This window comes from Balaenoptera acutorostrata, chromosome 16 (assembly GCF_949987535.1).
Source record: "Balaenoptera acutorostrata chromosome 16, mBalAcu1.1, whole genome shotgun sequence".
In the NCBI taxonomy this organism is placed as follows: domain Eukaryota; kingdom Metazoa; phylum Chordata; class Mammalia; order Artiodactyla; family Balaenopteridae; genus Balaenoptera; species Balaenoptera acutorostrata.
This window is the reverse complement of record NC_080079.1, coordinates 12,605,879-12,629,532: the sequence shown is the minus strand read 5'-3', so window position 1 is coordinate 12,629,532 and position 23,654 is coordinate 12,605,879. Positions and strand designations below refer to the sequence as shown.

The following is a 23,654-nucleotide window of genomic DNA, read 5'->3' as shown; positions in this document are numbered from 1 at the left end:
TTGTGGCTGCTGCATGAAAATGTAATTAACATTTGGATATTGATTTTGTTCCAGCAACCTTGATAAACTCATAAGTCTTCTAATTTGCCTTGTAGATATTTTGGATTTTCACAGATAATCTGATCATACAACATCAATCTGTTAGTAGATGAGTCACATTAATTGATTTCCTAACGTTAACAAATCTGCATTCCTGAGATAAATCCAATTTGGTCATCATTGATCATCATCATCATCTCACACACACACACACACACACACACACACACACACACACACACACAGAGTTTTTTTTAATCCCTGGTACAGAGGTGAAGATGGACACTCATCCTGAGGGCTAACTGACCGTGGTAGAATACTGAGTGTCGTTATCATTTATGAGGCATCATGAATGTACTGTAAGCAAAACCATATATTCTATATTAAAACAAAGTTCTAATAAACCAGGTATCAACATAACAAGGCCAAGGACATCTGTACAAGATTTATTTCATTAACCACAATGTTTTAGAGTGATGGTATGCACCCTAATACAGAAGGAGTGATTCAAAATCCATCAAGTGATGGTATGCACCCTAATACAGAAGGAGTGATTCAAAATCCATCAAGAGTTAAAGGTCAGAGCCAAAGTCAGTGGCTTTGAATCCCCGGTCAATAAGAGTTTCATCCACCATTTTGTTTTTCTTGGATTAATAAAAGAGTTGACGTACAGAACACCCTGTTCTAAGCTCCACTATGCTTTCCAACAAACAAGGACCACCAGGGACTAGACTTCATTGCTTCATCCTTGCTCTGGCTACGCTGGTGGGTGGCAAAAGCCTCTTGTCTGCATTTGGCCTCCCGTTTGTTCTTAAGCATTCCTGTCTCCAGCCACAGCTCCCCACAACATCACGTCTGAATTGCATGGCTGTGATATTGACAAACAGGACTAATGAGAGCAATTCAATTGCCATCTGTTTAACAAAACATACCCTTCTAAGAGAATATCCAGTCTTACTGCATTTAGTACATAGTCACAACATTGAAATGACATGTGAGAATCAATACAAAACATTTATTTATTTTTCAAACCACAGAATTCACCCCAAAGCCACACCATAAATTTCCCAGAATTGTAAGCCATTAACATTGCATTTCTAAACAATGCAATCCAACCAGAAATGAAGATAACTTCCAATCAGCAGGGGTACAATATATACTAGGGTCCTAGAAGAATGTACCCCTGATTAGCATTTTCTTTAATTCTCCCACAACCACTCCACCAACATAAGTAGAAACAGTATATGTACTTGTGCCACTTGGCTCTGGAAAGAGGTTCAAAATAGGGTCTTGGCCAGTGGAGGTGGCAAAGTGTCAATGACTTAGTTAATAAACAGTGGGGACAGAAGAGGAATCATTTCCTTTGGAAAGAACAAGGGTCCTTTCATATATCTTGGTGGCCAGAAACTGGGGCAAATTTCAACAAGGTAATGAAAATAATAGGAAAGCCATTTCTCCACAAACTCCTATGACCTATTTTAACTTCTGATAAACATGAACTTCAACTTATGCAATCTTATTGAAAACAGTAATCACAACCAAAAAGGTCCTTATAAACCTCTTCTAGGTGTCAGTCAAGGGATTCATACTCCGATCTTAAATTTTCAAGTCCCCTTAAGAGGCCTAAACCTGGTTTAAAGTAAACATAATACTCTGAAGCTCAAAGAGACACCATAAAAAAAAAAAAAAAGAAAAAGAAAAAGAAACCCAAAACATCGAAACAATGACTGGATAGCTCATGTAGGGGTTCTGTTTTGCTTTTTAATTGTAAAGTTTTTTTAATATCTCAGATTAGTGTATATTCATAAAACAATGTTATCTAATAATAGCTGCTTTATTAGACAATTGAATTTTAGCTCAAGGGCAATGCCTCTTGTATAATAATCATGGAAATAATAAACTGCAATAAAACAGAAGAAACATAGAAGAAAATAGAGCTAGTCTCAATGAGAAGATGACAAAATCTGGAAGGGTTACCCTGGGAGATTAAACAGGCTTATTTAAATACTATGATACAAGTGCTCCTGTTCACTTTTTAACTCCAGAAACCAATCGTGTTTGTCAGATCACCGTTACCTTTGCTAGTACATGGGCACAGACCACCACTCTGAAGTTCTCCTTTTGTGCTGAAAAACTTTCAAATCCCTTGTTCGGTCAGTACAGAATATTGCGAGGTGATGCATGTGCAAACTCTTCCTGAGGAATTCTTTATGTGTGCAAATTTGCAACCTGACAGAAAGCATGGCATGTAGCACGGGGAGTGACAGCTTTACGGGGCTGTAGTGCTGGAGATGCTCGTGCGGTGTCCACAACCACTGGGCATCCAGTCTTCCGCAATCTCACTTACTCACAAATTGCCTTTCATCCCATGCCCCCAAAGAAAGGGAGGGGAACCTCCTCAAACTTGCAAAAGGGACAGGAAAAAAAAGTAACTTTTCCACAAAATTTAATAATGCACAACTCATGCACCCAGGTTTTTGTTTCTTCTCACTAACTCTACCTAAGAACTAGCAGATTAAGAATCACAACACCAAGTTTTGCTCTCTGCCCCACAGAAAACAAAGCAGTCGGGTTAGGGTGCAGCTGTGACAACAGAGGATATGAGATGACACTGTTACTGAAGCTTAAGGCCAACCTTGAAAATAAGCACCGTCTCTCAAAACGACAATCATCTACTGACGTTACGTGTCATCATTCCAAGGTGAGTGAACTGGCTTTCTTTGGAGGGTCTGGTTTCAGGCTGCACACACACACCAGTCAGTATGGCCAAACCAACTGCATGTGTTGACTCATGAGACAATCAATCTGCTTTACAATGTTCTGCCTTCGATGATTTGGACCCCACAAAAAGCCAGTGTTTAACTGGAGTGCAGAAACTATATACCGTACTGGCAGGAAGAATACAAGTAAACACGAGAAGAAAATACTTTTAGGCAAACAGTGCTTAGTCAATACAAAATGGAGGCAAATCTTATTCCCCTCATGTTGCAAACTGAGAATTTTGTTAAGAATCCCAATTTAATAAGCAAGGTCAACAATGACTTAAAGGAATAGTTTCTTCATAATGCAATGTACCTCAAGGGGTCAAAATGAGTAAGAAGCAGGTCGAATGCACTGGGAGGATGTGTATATTCTTTCTACAGTGCCTTCCAATCACAGCTTTGTGCCACTAAGCCCTCACCCACAGCAAGCTGCAGCCACTGTGCAAAAATGTACAGAGAAACTAACTTCTGCAAACTTTACTCTGCCCACTTTGTTAACACATACATAATAATAAAAAGAAGACAATATAAAATATCTCTCCATTAACTTAATAATGCAAAAAGCATCCAAAGATTTTAATGCCTATCCACATCCTAATACAATGCTTTTAGAGGGAAAGTTCCGTTGTTGGCCAAAGAATACTCCCTTCCCAGAAAAAGCATCTGGGTATATTACTAGGATACTGAAGAATTCACCCACATTTAAAGAAACATTCTAATTTCATTCCTTTCAGAAACATTATTAAAACTGCTCAACAGTTCAGTTGCAGGTGTTATTTCTAAGCCTGCAGCAAGCATTCCATTAAGTAAAATTGAACTTCTTGATAAAATTGAATTCTTCCTTGATATCAGAATGTTACTGGTGTAGCAAGTCAAACTGTACAGGGCACAGTGAGAGCCTGTATTTATTCTTACAGTAATTCAGTGTTTCTCAATATAACCCAAGATGCTCACAGAGTGAAATGAGCCCAATTCAAAGTCCTCCTCAAAATCCACCAACCCTGGTTGATAAGTACTTAAAAAAATAAATCTGATGACCTTACTTTTACTTCTCTGAATACTCATGTTACAAAGGACTTCTTCTATAATATGACTGACTTGCTCCTAACACTTCAAACTCGCCCCCCAGCCTGCTCCCCCCAAAAAGGACCAAGTGAATTGGCAGAGACAACCCTATGAACAACCTGCAAATCAGAAGCGTGATGGTCGGTACCCCTGATGTGTCTTCTTTTTTTGCCCCTAGTCCTCTGAAGAGGTAAATATTAGTCTAACATAGCTGACACAGCCAAAGAGGGTCAAGCACATGCTCAATTTAGATTTACGCAAAACTGAGAAGAAAAATGTTTTTCCCTTGCCACATCTTTCTATTTTACTCTGCCTTTCAAAAACAACTTAGAATAAGCTTCAGAGTCTTTTACAAGGAACTAAGTAGCACTGTGGGTGTATGGAAACAGAAAATATAGCTTGGCCACAGGGGAAGGGGGCCTTAAAACAGCAGTGCTACTTTTTCTCTATTATATTCGAATATAATGTTTTAAAAGATGCAGACTGCAAACTTTTTTTAAGTACTTATCTCACCCAGAAAAATGAAATCAATCAGGAATCCCACACCATTGACTATGTTCGAATTTAATTACCATATCTGCTTCCTAGAGCATCACAGGAATCAGCTTTTACCACTGGCTAATTCTCAACAATATTAAAAAGGGAGCGTTAGTGCTAAAGTACCGGCCAGCCCTAAACTAGCGTAATGCCAACACTCCAGCAGCCGCTGAGAGCATGTTAAGTGACGGAGGGAATGGAAATGGTCTACGAGAGTTGGTCCCCAACATTAACATGAACAAGCCACGTGAGGCAGGAGGAAATCTGACCAACGTGCAACATGTTTCTATTTTCCCACTTATTGAGCATCCTGCTATGAAGTCACACCTGACATCTTGGCAAGTTAGTCTGTGATACCATCAACTTTTTCAGGAAGCATTTGTGAGTTTGACAACATGGTCACAGAGCTGCAAAGTGCACAAAGCTCAAGGCACAGAGTAGAAAAGGATTGTGAACTGATGGTGCGGGCAGGGGTGGGGGGAGAAGTTACACTGGAAGCAGAGTTAGCGTCTTCCTGTAAGGAGACTTTCTAATGCGAAACAAAGACCAACTCTTTTAAAGGGGTTTGTTTTGGTTAGGGGTGAAAAATACTGTATTGTAATGATCTGCTTGATTTTAAAGCAAAAGATATCTTGCTGTGTGAAACCAATATGCCAAAGTGCCAAGTCCGCAAATGAACAAAACAAGTGCTTTAAAAAAAAAATAAAAAAGATTCTTCTGCTCTTATATTTTTGGAGGAAGCTGCTGACTTTGGCTGCTGGATCTCACTTAGCAAGGGTCACTCTTCATGACGCTTGTTCCTCACGGAATCTGTAGATAAAGTCATTAGAAGATTGTCCCATTTCAAAATCATCCCCAAGTCTAGCAGCAACTGTTTTGTTTTTGTTTGTTAGTTTTTTGTTTTTTAAAATTACAAACCAAAGTAAGAACTCCAACATCCTCTTCCAAGAACAGCTTGGTGACAGAGCTCCTGAGTGTCTGCAGGACCCCGCTGTGCTCTGAATACAGTCTCTGCAGCTCCAGTGTGTCCTCTTTTCAGGAAGGAAAGTACATTCAATACATTCACTATCTGTACCCTCTGGAACTTGCACATGCTGATGAGCTGTCTGAAAAAAACAGCGTTAAAGTATCAACAGCAGACAGCATTTGATAATGGTAGGAATCTGTTTATTTGACACATATTTCTCACCCCTCTCCCAATCCCCCAAAAGGAGATCAGAGAAAACCTCAAAACCATGTGGTTTTGAATGAAGTGAAAGGGGACCAAATCATCAGGAGCTGAGTCTGGGCCCTTATCTCATTCTAGTGGAGACTAAAGAACTGGCAGCCTCTTGACAACTGCCTGAAAACTACCACCAGCAACTGGGCTTCAGAGCTGCCACAGCTTACAGAACAGTCTGACCCTGACCGCACACAGTGCCCTTGGAGACCACAACCAAGAACACTGGATATCATTATAGCCAGTGGCTGCCTTACATCACAAAACCATCAAGGATGGTAAGGAACATCATTACTTACTATAAGCCAACTCATCCCCAGCTCTCTTCCGGGACTGGTCACCTCTGGGGATTAAAAAAAAGAAGAGGGAGTCAACAGAACTGACTGACAGCTTCACACAACAAAGTAGGAGAAATGAATTGGCATAATTGACAATGGAAGTAGAGCAGGTATTTCAATCCTAACAACTTATTTTAAAACAGACATTAAACTTAAGCAGTAGCTGAGTCATTTATAATGACTATTCTTAGCTAAAAGGTGCTATCTTTTAAATATAGAAAGCTATTAAATGAAGGAAGGACTATCTATAAAGATGGTTTACCCTGGGTCCTAGAAATCGATTGACTAAAACATCTTTGAAGACACATCTGGCTCTACTATCGACATCCCTGGTGACCTGCATATAACAGGGCAAATTTCAAATATGGAATAGAAAAATTCAAAATCTTCCGCTAAAAGCCGTATTACGGGACCAAAAGCTGCTTAAAGCTTTTGAAAAATCTCAGAATCTTAATGGACATGAATACCCTTCTTGCAGACAGAAGAACGTGAACCTTTACAGAGAATAACCAGTTCTTCTTAAACACCCACAGAAGTTCTAGTTCTACTTTAGAGATAATAAAATAGAAGTCTGATTAAGTCCTATGCTGTCTGTAAATCCTATTTTTGTCTCTCCAGGTTCTCAGACAAATGACTAAAATGCTTAAGTAATGAGTAATAATAACCAATCCACTAGCTTTTTCTTCCCTGGTCTCTTAGCAACATTTACACAGCTGACCTCTTCCTTCCTGAAACACTCCAAGCTCTGCCCAACACTCTGTCCTTGGCCACTTTTTCTTCTCCATGTAAAATTCTCCTTCATCTAGGACAGCAGTCATACCAGTCCTGTGACTTGAAATACGATCCATATGCCAATGGCTCCCAGATTTCTATCTCCAGCTCTGACTTCCTCCTGACACTTCGGACCTGTAGGTCCAACTGCCTCACAGCCACTGTCACTTGGATGACTTGCATGTACTGCAAATTTACCATGGCCAGAATGCACTCCATCCCCACTCCTTCCTCAGACTTCCTCAATAAATCACACCACCACCCGTCCAATTACTCAGGCCAAAATCCTAGCTCATGCTTGATTCCTCTCTTTCCCTCACTCTGGAGCATTCTGTCCCAGCACATAATCCAAAACCAACCACTCCTCAGCCCCACGGCTACAATCCCAATCCAAACCACTATCATCCCTCCCCTACACCACTGCAAGAGTCTTAGTATTAGTCCAGACAAGAGCCAGAGCAATCTTATGTAAAAGCATACATAAGATTATTTCATGCCTCTGATTAAAGCCCTTCAGTGGCTTTCCATCATAGTTAAAAAAAATCAATTCAAATTCATTTTCCCAGGGCTTCCCTGGTGGCGCAGTGGTTAAGAATCCGCCTGCCAATGCAGGGGACATGAGTTCAAGCCCTGGTCCGGGAAGATCCCACATGCCGCGGAGCAACTAAGCCTGTGCGCCACAACTACTGAAGCCCGCGTACCTAGAGCCCATGCTCCGCAACAAGAGAAGCCACTGCAATGAGAAGCCCGCGCACCTCAGTGAAGAGTAGCCCCCGCTCGCCGGAACTAGAGAAAGCCCACGCGCAGCAACGAAGACCCAATGCAGCCAAAAATAAATAAATAAAATAAATAAATTTATATATATAAAAAAAATTCATTTTCTCAGTCCTGTGAGATATGGCTCCTGCCTACCTCTCCAAGCTCATTTTCTACTCCTGTTCATTATACTTCAGCCACTCTGGCTCTCTTTCTGTCCCTTGGACATGTTAGCACTTCTGCACTTACTACTTTCTCTGCCTGCAACACTCTTCCCCTGAGTTAGCCACATGGCTATCGCCTTAATGTTTAGCTGGAATTCTCCTCCTCAGGGGCATTACATCACCAAGTTAGCTGGGACAGCCCCTCGTGCATGCCTTGGTCACTCACTCTCTATCCCATACTGTTTCATTTTCTGCCTAGAACTTATTATTACTTGAAATAATCTGTTTACATGTTTGTTACTTATCTCCCAACAGCAGAGCATAAGCTCCATAAAAACAGGAACTCTGCCTGTCTTGTTCACCCAGTACCTAGAGCAGCGTCTAGCACATAGTAGAAAATACAAAATATTTGCTGAATTAACAAATAAGTAAATAATTCATAAATAGCCTCTACAGATGGATTAAAATGCAGCCCAAGTAATTATTTCATGCTTCTGTGTAATCCTCCAGATTACCAAAGTTTCCCACTTTCTTTCTCTGGTTACACTCAAGACCAGGACAGAAACCTCTTGCTGAGCTGGGTGAGGAGTCTTAAGGACCAGCAGGAAGAGAACACACCAAAGGGTCTCTGCAGGGTTTTTCTCTAGGCTGAGCATTTAGAGAAAAACTTAGCACAAACTAGCTTTAGACAGCCTAAAGAGCCCTAAACAGATCCACCTTAATACCGCTTTTAAACACCTCTATTGTTAACACAGTATCTGGCCAAAGCCCGCTGAGAGTCTTACACTAGTATCATCACAGTAGCATTCACCAAATATCCTGAAACAAGTAAGTTAATGCTGAGCAAAAAAGGAAGATACAGGATGGATCTTGTATCTGGAACCTCAACTTCTACAGACAGCCTTCATTCCCACCCCCCCAAAATTTTTTTAAAATGGAACATGCAAAATTAACAGGAGAAAAATGCAGATGTGAAAACAACAGGAGGCACAAAGAATGTAAATGTGGTGTATGCATGCGAGAGACTGCCAGAGATATTACCTAATAATGCCACAAGTCTAGAAAGCTATAAGCTGCCCTCAAAACCAGACCCCTGCTACTAAATGAAAAAGCCCCAATCCTGGAGTGACCCTCTCAGCTAAAAGACCAATAATACTCCTAACAACGTTCTATTTTGTTCCAGAAATCCAGGTAACAATCACTCAGCAAGAACATTTTACTTGCCTTTAAAAGCTATTTGGCATATCCTCTGAAGAGGCCCATAGGCTGGTTTGAATGAGGATGCTCCACCTGAGGGCCTGCACGCTAGAAGTTCCCAAATGAGCTCATCTTCCATAATGTAATCTCTGACAACAAACACCGACCTGCCCTTCCCCCAATAAGCAATTCAATTATGCAGGTAACACATAAAAAGAAAATATTGCTCTTAGCTTGTATGTTACTTTTAGCTTTGAAATAACTCCACACTATATTTCCATGAACCTAAAGATGTTTCACATAAACTCCAGCCCAAACAAGAATCTGTCCAGTAACTGCAAAAGAGGATATATTTGACAATATTCACATATTATTTCAAAACATTTCGAAGACTTTCTCTGTGCCATCCACATTAAAGCTGTGTGCTGCCTACTCCCTACATCACATAAATGGAACACAGCCTTAAATAAAAAAATAGTTCGCAAAGCTGAACAGGAATCATGTGATAGGCTAGACACAAACCATAAAATGACTGCTCATATCAGGACAGCCAGTAACAGAATTTCTGTTAGATAGCTTAGACTATATTTTTGCATCAGTGGACATCATTTCTTCCAAAACAATCCTAGCCAAATAATGATCAAAGGCAGCATCAAGTTTGGCAGGGCAGAATATGGAAGGTCCATACACAAGTGCTGGAAGCACAGGCAAAACGTCTTCAGCTGCTAAGTATATGGTGCGGGCACACCCTTTCTGACCCGTCTGAGCTAGTCCAGCATGAGTCCAGAATGTCAGGTAAAGCGGGGCCTACTCTGTGCAAAGCACCCATCAGAATAAGTCATGAGGCAGCCTTTAATCCTCACAGTAAATGTATAATAATTTGTTAGCTTAATTCTAGAAATGGTTCAATTCAGTTTGTAAAATAAAACATTTTAATTTTATCAAGTTTTGGAATACTAGCATTTAAATTTCATATGAAAGAATTCCACTAAGAGAAACAAAAATTCACATTTACACCAAAAATCCAAGGCATTTCCCTGAATATGACCAACTTGGCCTTGTCAGAACAGTGCTAGGCTAGTCCTTCAAAGGCAACGTTAAATGAGACTATTTATGGAGTCAGTCATCCCAAGCAACGACACACCAAACAGTCCTGCACCCTGTTCTCTTATTCCAGTTCCAAAATTAGGATTACAAAAATATCTCTGGATATGTTTAAATAGTTCCACACACTCTTCTGGAAGGTGAATTCAAGGTGTTCAGAGAAATCTACAAGAGCTATCTTCCTACACTGCTTCACAGAAATAAAAGTTTTCAGAAGGCTGTTTATTTGTTAAAGGCATCAGTAAGCTCATTTCTAAAATTAAAAGCAAACATTCAAATAAAACATGAAAAAAAGCATAAAAGACTTCAAAATTATGGTGAGCCTAGGAAAAAACATAAGAGGTATACTCAGTTTATTCTGCATTTATTTAAAAACATTTAAGGAAAAACTTTTAACTATAATTCAAAATACATAAGCCATACAGAAAAAAACCTGATAAAGTTAGCTACATAAAGTAAAAAACTTCTGCATGACTTCAAATAAAACAAAAAACCACCATAAGCGAAGTCAAAAGAAACTGAGAAAAATAACTCTTATCGTGGGCAAACAATCAATCTCCTCACTGTAGAAAGAGCTCCTAGAAACCACGAAAAGAAGACTAACAATCAAATAGAAAAACGAGAAAACCAGAACAGTTTACAGGAAAAGAAATACAAACATATGAAAATATGCTCAGCCTCACTCATATAATAAGAGAAATGCAAACGAAACCAACTCTAATTATTTTTCACCTGCCAGACTGGCAAAAATTCAAAGTGTAACAACATACTCCATAGGCAAGGCCATGAAGAACAGGCACTTTTAAACTTTGCTAGTGGATATGCAAAATGGCACAATCCCCTATGGAGGGCAATTTGGCAATTTAATCAAAATTATCGCTGCATTTACTCTTGACCCAGCAATCTAACTTAAGGGAGTTACTCTCCAACCATACTGACAACAGGTACAAAGTTACACACGCAGCGCTCTCTGTAACAGCAGAAGACTGGAAATAATTCAGGTTGCCGTCTATGGGGGACGGGTTAAATAAGTTATAGTACATCTACACAATGGAATGTGTAAGAAAGGAATAAAAATAAGAATATATACTGCATTTGCTTATATCTGTATATAAAATAAGCACTGGAGGGAATCATAAGACACTAATTAAAACAGTTGCCTAAAAGCTGGGAGCAGACAAGGAGAGAGGTGGGAATAAAACTTCTCAGTATGTACTTTTTATACCTTTTTAAAAAAACCCTATAAATAAATATATCAGCTCTTCAAAAATGAACGAGTAAAATTACTATAACATTAAATGGCCTCATTCGGTGTATGAAAATAATTGTTAGAAATACTACAATTGATGTCAGGAGACCCCTGACCACCGGACATTGGGGAGAGAAGTCAGCTGTTTACATGCAGAATCTCCCACTGGCCTTTCCTTGCCATAGGAAAGGCACGGTTAGCAGGCCTGTCTACACAGCTTCCCTGTGATGGCTGACTGAGCCTTTCCAGTGTGAGCTGCCAGTGAGGAAGGTAATGAACCATGGATTACTCAGTGCCCCCTCTACCACATGAATAAAGATGCCACCAGGACAAAAGGGGAATAAATGCCAATCCATGGGCCAACAGAGAACAAATTATCTGCTTTCTTTCCTAACCTGTGCTGAAATTAGAAACTTAGGAACAGTGATCTTGATCAAGGCTGGTATTCTGAGATTGAGCATGGCCTCAGAGTCTATGAAAGACAGTGTCCATCCTCTGCCCCAGCCAGATAAGTGAATCAATACCCAACCCACTCCTTGTGGTCACAACTATGCCTCAGTGAGGAACCCAGGTGTCTTCCTTTCCACGACTTTCTTCCTTTAATGCGAGGGATTCAAATAAGAGAAGATAAGTAAAAGTGCTAAGTAGAGGGCCAGGATTATGAAAATATAAAGTACTACTTATTCCAATAAAGATATTAAAAAAACAAAAAAACAAAAACAAACAAAAAAAGTACTACTGTACCCTTTAATGATTTGGTGACAGAACAGGGTGCTTTCCCATAGGGAATCACAAAATTTTTACATAATTTTGGTTGAAGATATGCACTTTGAAAGATTTTCTGGGATAAAGCCATGATACTGAATTGCAAATTTTAGAAAAATTAGCGAAGTGTTTATATCAAAATCAAGGGAGGGTGGACTTCCCTGGTGGCACAGTGGTTAAGAATCCGCCTGCCAATGCAGGGGACACGGGTTCGATCCCTGGTCCGGGAAGATCCCACATGCCGTGGAGCAACTAAGTCCGTGCGCCACAACTACTGAGCGCACGTGCTGCAACTACTGAAGCCTGCGCGCCTAGAGCCCGTGCTCCACAACAAGAGAAGCCACTGCAATGAGAAGCCTGCACTCTGCAACAAAGAGTAGTCCCCGCTTGCTACAACTAGAGAAAGCCCGCACACAGCAACGAAGACCCAACGCAGCCAAAAATAAAAAATGAACAGGAGAAAATAAAAAAAAAAAAAATCAAGGGAGGCAAATTCTGTGGAGACATGTAAGTGATAACCTACTTTTTAAGAAGAAACAGCTAGAATTTAGGGGAAAAATGGAAATATGAAAAACAGAATCTGAAGGCTCTTTACCAGTTTAGTTACAATATCATTTGTTAGTTTAGTCAAAAATCATTTGCTAATTTAGTCATAAATGTACATCATAACCGATCATAAAATTTCTACAAGGTTTTTCCAAATATTCAAAACTAGTATAAGCGGATCAAAGTTGGAAGAGCTCTTTGGAGGCTGCCCAGCTTAACTGCCCACCCAATGAGAAATCCCTTCTTCAAACTCCACTTAAGTGAAGAGCAGCTCCCATAAAGTCAAAACCCAGCTTCAGCACTTCCACAGAAGGGAGCTCACCACCTCTCCCAGCAACACCACCTTGACTCTCACACAGCTGTCTCCCATTCTAAGAATGCTGGCATCCCTCCCCTGCCAAGTCAAAGGAAATGGACATATTTTGTCACAAAAGGAAAAGAAAACTTGCCTTGCAAAACCATTCTGTATAAGTTCTCTTTGAAGTTTCTGATCTTGAGCAGCATATTCAGAAAGTTCAGACTCCACCGCACGAGGGAGAATGTTTGGAATAAATTTAGAAAATAGAGTCGGAGCCATCTGAACCCACTCTGTGAGGGAAGGAAAAGATTCAATAAGGAGACCGTATAGACAAATTAAATTAAATAGGAAAGGGAAAGTTTTCTTCCCAAAGAACAAGATTATGTATTAAACCAAACTTAAAATGGGGATAAAAACTAGTGCAACCCCTTCTGATAAAGAGGTTAAGTTTCCTTTCTAAACAGAATTTACAGAAAGTGGATATTTTTATATTTTTTATGATTTAACAACATTAACAAAAATCCCTAGAGAATTTTTGAAGGAACCTTATCAAAAATTCTAAATCTGGAAGAAAACATGAATGAAATAACCAAAGAATTCTGAGCAGGAGGGGGCTTGGAGGGAAGGGATTTGGTGGAAATACTTAGCCCTATAAAGCATTAATTAAAACAATACACTGGCCTAAGAATAGAATAGTACATGTGGTAGTAAGCAGACATATAAAAAAAGTACCACAAAAATGCGGAGGGAGATGGGAGAGATAACTGGTAAGTACTTTTAAAATATAAACCTACTTTGACTCATATTAAATTATAGCAAATTAAACATATATAACAGTGAAAGAAAACAGAAATTAAATGGTTATCAAATTATTAAGGAAAAGACAAAAGATCAACAGAATAATCTACAGAAAAATAAACATTCATTCATCAAAGTAAAAAGACAAAGAGAAGTCTAAGGAAAATATCTGCATCAGACATGACAAAGATAAATTAGTATCTTTATTATAAAGCGTTTTAACAGATCAGATACTCTTCCCCTAGTCAGTGAACACTAAATATAAATACTGCCCATCTCTATGCCCTCTGGATTCTTTTAATCGAGCCCTTTCAAGTTTTCCCTTTTGGAACACATCTTGGCTGTGCGTGTGTGTGTGTGTGTGTGTGTGTGTGTATCAAAACCCATAAAATGTCAATGCTCTATGTAATCCAGCATCCTCATTTTAAAAACTGTAATCTAAGTAAATAATTCTAAATCTGAAAAAAACACATTTAATGCTATGCAATGCTGGGTCACTGGCAAGTTAAAAAAAAAAAATGCCCAAAAGAATAGCTAAATTAAAGATGGGGAAAGAAAAAAACAAAAAAAACCCCAATACCACAAACACCACCAAGGCCAATCCACTCACCCTCTGTACAAACTCATGTCAAAATGTTCTCAATAGTGTCCCTCCTTCAAGCTCAGTTCAAATATGGCTTTAGAAAGAGTCTCAATTCAGTGCCCTGGGGAACCACTAACCCACCAGTCAGAGTTGGCAAGGAGTCAAACCAGTCTGACATTTTGTGGAACTCCAGGCAATCATTAAAATAAAGATAAAGAAACCATGAAAAGTGTGTGTATTAAATGAAGAAATGCAGGATGGGATGATGGGAACTATTCCTAGACTGAGCTTCTAAAGACTAGGTAGAAACACATCTAAATAAGAGATGTTATCAGAATCTCCAAGGATTAGGGCCCAGGAATCTACAGTTTAACAAACTTTTTTGGGTGATTCAGATGCATTCATTATATAAAAATCAGCACTTAAGAACTACTGCAATGAAAGAAACTTTTACATTTAAAATTCAACTTTTAAAATATTTTAACCTTAATCTGTCAGGTGAATAAATCTGCTTTAACAAACTAGGAACACAATGGGTACGGGCAAGGCAAGTAAACGTCAAAATATGTTTAATAGTATCTCAGAAAATAGCTAGGACAGCAAAAGGTTAGTCTGTGATAAAATTCACCTTTTCAAAAGGACAGTTCTCAAATACAGATTTCTCCTCACAAGTAGTATGAAACCTATTACAAGAGCTCAAACCTGGATAAAAATAGCATTTAGATAAATAAGTATCTACAAGTTTTTCTACCCTTAGTGACTGGTTTTATTCTGCAATTTTGTTACTTATGATAAAAGCCAGAGCTGATAAAGCTGCCCACTTGGGAGGGAGAATTTAGAAATCTGTCATATTGTATTTGGATGTCTTCCAAAAGAAAAAGAAAAAAATCATTCATAACCCAGCACTAAAAGAAAAACTCATGAGCTATTTTCATCACATTTAGTAAAATGAAATTCAAAATTCTAAGAAACTGGAAAAAGAAATATATCAGTTTATTGGACACATGCAATATTTTTGCTACTTTATATAATTACTTTATAGGAATAATTTGTCTAAAAATTATGAAGAATAGAGCAAGAACTGATCCAAATTTAAGTAACATTACATTTGACTCCTCTAGAAGTCACTAACTGCTGAAAGTAGCCTGAGAAAGATGGTACTTCTGGGCATCACAGACTACCCCTAGTATCAGTTTTTAATTGGTTTCCATTTTAGCAAGCTAAATTCTGATATATCTTTTAAATTAAGTAAGTAAACTATCCAGACATCAATTAATTAAAATAAAATAACCACTGGACCGAAATGAATAGTAGTAACAACAGTTAATATTAGCATGCTCATTACATTATCAGGTACTATGTTAAGCTCTTTAGACCACGTTTTATTTCATTCAATCCCCAAATGACAAAAGAATTTCATAAAAAGATAATTGCTGTCAAAAAAGCAAACCTTAAGTTTCTACATTGAAAAACGATTTTCTACCCTGAACTTCTGCAATCTCTCTCCTATGGACATTTTTTAATTGGCTAGACAACTGTATGATAAGTTTGGGTCTGGGTTAAAAACAGAAAGAAACATACAAAAGCATCTTGAGAGTCCTTTAAGTTCACAATGTTTTTTAAAAATTTATTTATTTATTTATTTTTGGTTGCGTTGGGTCTTCACTGCTGTGCGCAGGCTTTTCTCTAGTTGCGTTGAGCGGGGGTTACTCTTCATTGCGGTGCGCGGGCTTCTCATTGCGGTGGCCTCTCTTGTTGCGGAGCACAGGCTCTAGGCACATGGGCTTCAGTAGTTGTGGCATGAGGGCTCAGTAGTTGTGGCTCACGGGCTCTAGAACACAGGCTCAGTAGTTGTGGCACAAGGGCCCAGTTGCTCTGCAGCATGCGGAATCTTCCCGGACCAGGGCTTGAACCCGTGTCCCCTGCGTTGGCAGGCGGATTCCCAACCATTGCGTCACCAGGGAAGTCCCATAATGTTTTTATTATAAGACAGATACATTAAGATAATTTACAAACCATGCCTTTGAATACAGTGATCTTTGATTTTTGGTTCTGCTATTCTGACTATCTTTCTCCTCAAACTATCGTTATGAAATGACTGTAACTTTACCAACACTTCTAGATTCCTTGTAAGTTATATAATAGGCCTAACAAGATGGAGTTGTGAATGTGTATGCCCGTGCATATTTGCAATATGGGGTAGAAGTGAAGAAGAACCTCACAACAAAAAAAGAGATTAAAGCCAGACATAAGATTCTACTTTATCTAAAGTGTCTCCTACAAACTATTTCTTGTATTCCCCAAACTAGTTGGTTTTCACTAGCAGAGAAAGATTTCCAAGTGAGGTCCTGAGTTTACATTTCACAATGATGAGTATCTACTCAATTTTTTTGCTATAACAAATCCAAATACCATTAGGCCTCAGAAAACACAAAGAAACACTATCCTCTCGCAGATAGGGCTGGAAGTGCTATAAACAAACAAACAAGTCCAACCCCTAAAGAAATGATGAATGTTTACCTGGTCTGAGAGTGTACAGGCCTTTCACAATATTTGCCATAGTTGAAGGTGTGACCTGAAATGGTGTTGACTGGGCTTCTAAAAGTAAAGCTGAAATAGAGAGAAAATGGGTTATAAAAATGATACAACACTTTATTGATTGTCAAGGTTTCACTTTCTATCAGTATTTCTCCCAAAGACTGAAGGGTAAACAAGGGCAAGAAAAGAACAACCCAAGAGGGCAAACCAAGTATTTGTACAGTAAAGATTTTTTTTTTTAATCCAGTGCAGTAGAGCTCAATCTAACAAGTAGATATGTGTGTATCTGTTGAAACACTAACGGAAATGATTCAATTGATGGAGGTTCTGAAAATAAGTAAAGCTTTCTAAAAGCAACAGTATTCATGGTACTTAGTGAGTGAGCTATAAATACTTCCCATTAAGTTCACGATTCAAAAGATTTACATTTGGGGAATGAAACATTCTCTAACTCCCTCCATCATTTCCCTTTCCCCCAAATCACCCATATATGAGGCTCTTGGAATTTTTCTGAAAGACATGTTATTAGTAATTCTAGTAACTGAGATCAGAGTCAGAAACTCACTTTCCCAAATGCTACAACTGCAGGTACTTTTCCTTACTAAAGGTAAAGGCAAGACATCACACTGTCTAACCATGTGACCCTGACTAAACATGACAACAGAGTCAGTTTTCTTTTAGGTTATCTATGGTCACACAAAAAATCTTATTAAAATATGTTAAACGGATACAAATACTTCCTCTAGACAAAACATATACAAACGAACTCCATCATTTAATGAATAGGACAGATACTACTGACTCAAAACGGCTCATTTTTAATTCATCTCTCACAGACCTGTAATTTACTAACCAAATACCCATGAAACTTGGCATAATTTTCATCTAAGCCAGCCTGTAAAATTATATAAGTTGTTTTCTTCTATCCCCACCTTTTTAAAAATGGAAACACCATCTCACTTGGCCAACAATGATTTCTGTACTTTCAAACATGCAATGTGAGTTACATTTGCAATGTTAGGCATTGCAGAAAAATTTTAAATGTCATGTTTAAAAATTGAAATTCTAAATTTTAGGTTCTTAGAGGCTCTTCTACTCAAGGTTCTCTCTAATTTCAACATGTACCCCAAACCCAGGGTCTATCTCTATTAATCCCTCTTCCTACTTTTTGACCGATCGTTTGGTTTTCAGTAAGTGTTGTTTCCACCAACTCTTCATGTTCAATCACACATTCATTATGTGGTCAAATATATACATTTGCAAACAACTTCTACATAAGTATAACCACCTACGTCAAATTTGATAGCTATAAGGAAATGATAAATTCACAGGTTAAGTTATACATAAAATGTATATAAATTAATTTGGGATGAATTAACTGAAAAATAATCACATTCAGCAACAAAAGGTAAGGTTAAGAGGGTATAACATTTCACTAAAATCCTCTCCACTTAAAATTCGTTGTAGGAAAAGTCTTTAAAAGCAAAATTTTCTAGTTGAACTCCCCTTTTAAGGAAAAGAAAATGGGAATTTGAGGGAGAAGTAGCTTGAGAGAGGGAAGAAAATACTTATTGAGCATTTAACAGGTGCTAGGTACTTTACATATGTTTAATTCTCATACGCTTTATTTAATTTAGGATTTACTTTCTCACAAGCTTAATTGTCATCTATCTTTTTTTAGTACAAATAAGGAAACTGAGAGGATATTGTGCTACCATTTCAAAGATATTAACATTACACTCCTAGAATTACCAGTAACTAAGTTATGGGTGAACTTCTTAATATTTCCCCCAATGTCAGAGAAAAAAAAAAAGGCAGCAAGTATCATGCCAGATACGAAGGCACTGTCCAATGACCTGGCTGCTCCCAGCTCACTGGGTGATCTTCAAGTCACATTTTCAATTCCTCAGTGTCTCTCTCTATAGAATTAGGCTTTATGATCGCTGTAAGATTCAGAAGACATCAACATTGGGGTTTAGATGCCAATGCTCTTTGATTCAAAAAAAAAACCCCCCAAAACACTGCTAGTGTTATGCCATCCCTGTAAGTTTAATTACTTACGCATTAGGCTGTAAATGTGCTTTTCTGCAACATGTTCCGTAAACAGCTTAATAAGGTCATCTTTTAAGTCTCTGTTAAGCTTGGTTTCGATGTAAAACTTATTCTGAAAAAGAAAATAAGTTATTTTTCAGTGCATCAATTAGAGAGAAATGATTAGTCTAATGAACTGAAGCACTAAAAAATAATTTTAGGGAACAATTCATAAAGGCATCAATTAAAACATAAAAACCCAACATCAGAAAACAAAAGCCCTGCCACTATTAGTTATAGTCTTCCTAGCATGGGGTTAAAAGCACATCAAGATAAAATGCTATAAATCATACAAAAGAACATGGGAAGATACTCAACATTAACTAGACAGGGATGCAATGGACCATATTGTATGACAGGCACTTAATATGCCCTTTTAAATGACTACATCATCATCTAAAGGCAACACCAGGGAACACTAGTGAAAGGTACCCTATTTATCAATGATCTAGGCTGAAAGCATGCAGTGGGCATGCACTGGGTGACTCCCCTACATTTCACTTTAATGATTAGTCTAAGTCATTCAGCTTATGGCATTCCTTAGGGATGGATGGTCTTCGGTTCAAAGGTAGACAAGTGATCCAAGGTAACCCAATCAGACTAAGGGAAACCTAGGCTTGAGTAAAAATCATTTTACAACCATGAGGAGAACAAGATGAAACAGATGTGTAAAGCAAAGAGACAAAAAAAACCTGAGGCTTTGGTAACATTGTTGAACCACGGATTCAACCAACCCAGAAACTGCCGTGTTTCTGGAGTTTTATTACAAGAGATAATACCTTTCTCATTTACAAATCACTTTGAATCAGGTTTTCTGTTTCTTGCAGCCAAAAGCACCCTAATTAGAATGATTGGCAAATCAAAAAGATTGAATTTGTTCATGTTTAAATGTTAACTCAATGTACAGGAGTGGAAAATACAAAGAGGAATGAATGTCAATAAGTTGCTCACTGATTCTCTCGATTCTTAACATGTTTTTTTCTCTCTAAAAAAAATCATAAGGGACTTCCCTGGTGGTGCAGTGGTTAAGAATCCGCCTGCCAATGCAGGGGACACAGGTTCATTTCCTGGTCTGCGAAGATCCCACATGCCGTAGAGCAACTAAGCCCGTCAACCACAACTACTGAGCTCACGTGCTGCAAATACTGAAGCCCGCACGCCTAGAGCCCATGCTCCACAACAAGAGAAGCCACTGCAATGAGAAGCCCGCGCACCACAATGAAGAGTAGCCCCCTCTCGCCGCAACTAGAGAAAGCCCACGCGCAGCAATGAAGACCCAATGCAGCCAAAAAAAAAAAAATTATAAAACTAACATGCACATAATTACAAAATAAAACCATGCAAAAGGGTATGCAATAAAAAGGAGTCTCCCACAGAAGACTTTCTGTCCCATTCCCAAAGGTCCCATTCTACACTGCAAAAACTTTTCTAAAAACTCTTTCTAAAATGTTCTTACATTTTTTTGGATATGCTTTTTTCCCCTCTAAAATGAAGAAGAAAACACTTGCTAATGAAGAAATATAACACACACCGCTTTACATCTTGCTTTTTCACCTAACATTGTATGTTGAAAAGATTCTCTCCAAAATAACATACAGACATGTCATTATTTTTAACTGTGTATTTTTCTACCGTAAATATCCTCCATAAATTATTTAAATAGTAGTCTCCCACTGATAACACAGATTCCTCCCAATGTTCTGTTTTTTTCAGTAAAGCATATCTTATGGAGAATAAATCATTTTGAAGATTGGTATTATACACATAGTTTATCTCTAGGCTACAGAATGTAGGATCAACCTAAACAACCATTCCCTAATCTAATCAACAAAGAGAAAGTGGGACACTGGTTTCTAAGGGCTTTTCTGTTCAATAGGAACACTAACATTAAGATCCTATAGCTTTATATATTTAAAAGGCGGGGGTGGGGGACAGGGCGGGGACACCTCAACACAGTCAACAGACTACAAGATGTACTCATGGCATAATTCTCCAAGTGAAAAAGATTATCACAATGAAAGCAAACTTTACTGTTCTACTTTTTATGGAGTTACTTCCTTGGCATTTATTATACATCATGTTTTTAGATACATGTCTTAACTCTCTACTTTCTGAAGGTAAGAAATCTTTCTGATATATCTTTATTTTCCAAGCACAGCATCTTCCATATGGCAGAAACAAAATAAATGTTAATTGGGTGACTGCTGATTATTAATGCCTAATTGTCTGTTTCAGCAATGGTATTTATGAAATTTTAAAACAGTGAAAGGCTAAATAAGTCTTCTATGCCAACACTATCAACATTGCTGAAATAGATTAATTTCCATTTCTAACATAAAACATAGTAAAAGAAAAATAGAATATGCTTAACTTTCTGCATCTATCTGCACTTAGACCAATAAACCGAGGTATTTGGAAAGGGGAAACAGCTCTAACTTACCATATATATGAAAAGAGGCACAATGCTCTGCAATGCTCCCATATACTGTCCAAGAGCTATATTAAATCTTTCAATATAGAGATCTGGAGGGCTGGCCTGTGAAAAAGAACATAAATGTGATCATTCCAGGAAACCAGAAGATCTTCCGGCACAATCTAAAATGCAGACTTAGAACTCAATCAAAGTTCACACTGAAATTCACAATAAAGAAAAAGAGGAGGCTTATATCCTGAAGTTTAGTTAAGATTTCTAGCTCTATTCCAATATCTGCTATGCAAAACTGAGGTTTGATTTAGCTGCCTTTAAAATGTGTGTAACCTTACCATGTCAGTTAAAAGGCTTGCTCTGTTAACAAGTAAAAAGGTAAATTTACACTTAAGATAAATGATATGATTTTTTAAATCACCACTAAACTACAGACATTTACTATGGGAATCAAACTATATTTGGGCTTGCAATAGGGGGGGAAATTCAAGGAAGTGATATAGGCTTAATATACTATGAGAATGTCTGTTGATATGTTAGAATTACCTTAGGTACAGTAATATTCTAAGTTGATACTAACTTGGTTGTACCACTCCTGTAGCTAACCAATTATAAACCTATTGGCTAGAAGGCAGGACTCAAATGGTCCATATACATCTGCAGCTCTGGAGAGCAGTTAAAATAAATACAATACATGACTGGCATTTAACTCATTGTTACCAAATACCATGTCATAAAGCCATCAAAAGAGAACACTTCCAATTTAACTGCACATCGTGGAATGAATGTGAATGTGTGTATCCCCACACACAAATCCATATGTTAAAACCCTAACCAGTGCAGCTCTATTTAGAGTAAGGAAGTAATTAAGGCTAAATGAGGTCATAGGAGTAGAGCCCTTATCCTACAGGATTAGTGTCCTTATGAGAAAAGACACCAAGGGGCTCATTCTTTTCCCCTTCCTCTCCCTCCCCTCCCCCAAAGCACACTCAGAGGAAAGGCCATGTGAGCACACTGCAAGAGGATGGCTGTCGACAAGCCAGGAAGAGAGCTCTCATCAGGAACCAAATCAGCTGGCACCTTAATCTTGGACTTCCCAGCCTCCAGAATGGTGAGAAATAAATTTCCGTTGTTTAAACCACTCAGTCTGTAGTATTTTGTTATGGCAGCCCAAGCAGACTAAGACACTGTGGTTTACAAAAACGTATCATGTACTATTTCATTTTATTCTCTAAAGCTAAATTAATTAAGTACCATTTTAATGTTGAAGAAACACACAAATGGGCAAGGATTTGCCTAAAATTAGAATGACAGATCCAAGTCTTCCAGCTATGAACTCATTCCTGGGCCAGGGAGTTGGGGGAATGGCATGGCACAAAACATCACACAAACTAAACTGATTCCACACGAGGGCTAACGCAGGAACAGTCTCCTCATCTGACAACCACATCATATACACAAAGTCCGGCTTTCAAACAAGTATACAAAGAAACACCACGTTGAAAGACTCCTAAATATTAAATTTAAACATTGAAATTATAAAACCATTTCAGCTAAGCTGTTTTAGAAATGTCCAAATTGTCCAATAATATTTTAAAATAAAATTTAATTCATTTTTTTCAGTTCTACTTAGAAGCTTAGATATGTGCAGCAAGCTGTCCTTCTAATTCATCTTTCATTACTGAGTTCTTACATACAGGTTTGGTGCACATTTGGTGCTTTTTTTTTTAACATTTATTTTTCTTAGTCCTCCTACTGCAATAAATTGAATGTTATTTCCATTTAACATCTGAGGCAACTGGGGCTCAGAAATATTTAGTCAACTGATTACAGTCCTACAGCTAACCCAAGAATTAAGATTCTAACCTTGTTCAAACTCAGTCCTTCCAACTATTTATAATCAATTTTTAGCACCCTGAAACTTTCAGAAAAAAGTTCAGACTTCCAATTTAGGCCACTATCTACCTCTCTGCTTTCACATCCTGCTCCTTCTCCCATGTAGCCCAGCACAGTCATCACATGGAACTACTAACAGTTCCCAAACAATGTCCGTGTGCTGCTTAGGCCTACTTGACTGTATCTTCTACCTGACGCCTTTTATCACCACCCCCCAACCAGACTCACCCTGGCTAACTTCTCCTACTCATCCTTCAAGATCTGTGTCACTTCCTCGAAACTGAGCTATATGGCCCTTCAACAGGGCACCACCACACTTATTCACTTCTCCACTGGGTAGTCTCTGTCACTAAACTTTCAGCCCCTAGAGGGCAAGATCTGTGTCTTATCTTTATATCTCTAGTGCAGACCACAGAACCCGAACATAGTAGGTATAGATAAATGCTTTTTTTTTTTTTTGCACTTAGGACAGTCTTGCTTAAATCTAAACTTTTTAAAATCTAAATCTAATCT

At 38.2% G+C, this 23,654-nt stretch overlaps 1 protein-coding gene across 2 annotated transcripts in view; it reads right to left on the bottom strand.

Moving 5' to 3' along the window:
- Positions 1-470: 470 nt before the first annotated feature.
- CACUL1 (CDK2 associated cullin domain 1) overlaps positions 471-23,654 on the bottom strand; it is a 64,493-nt gene continuing 41,309 nt past the window's right edge. Inside the window, exons 4-9 of one of the 2 annotated variants that reach the window (XM_007173173.2) lie at positions 21,261-21,356; positions 18,791-18,893; positions 16,712-16,801; positions 12,962-13,100; positions 5,922-5,965; positions 471-5,509 (exon numbers count right to left, since the gene is read on the bottom strand). In XM_007173173.2, the coding sequence (XP_007173235.2) occupies positions 5,469-5,509; positions 5,922-5,965; positions 12,962-13,100; positions 16,712-16,801; positions 18,791-18,893; positions 21,261-21,356 (513 nt within the window). In that variant the 3' untranslated portion in view covers positions 471-5,468. Of the gene's footprint in view, positions 5,510-5,921; positions 5,966-12,961; positions 13,101-15,158; positions 16,023-16,711; positions 16,802-18,790; positions 18,894-21,260; positions 21,357-23,654 lie in introns of those variants that run through there. The other variant, XM_057530975.1, reaches the window with a different exon arrangement.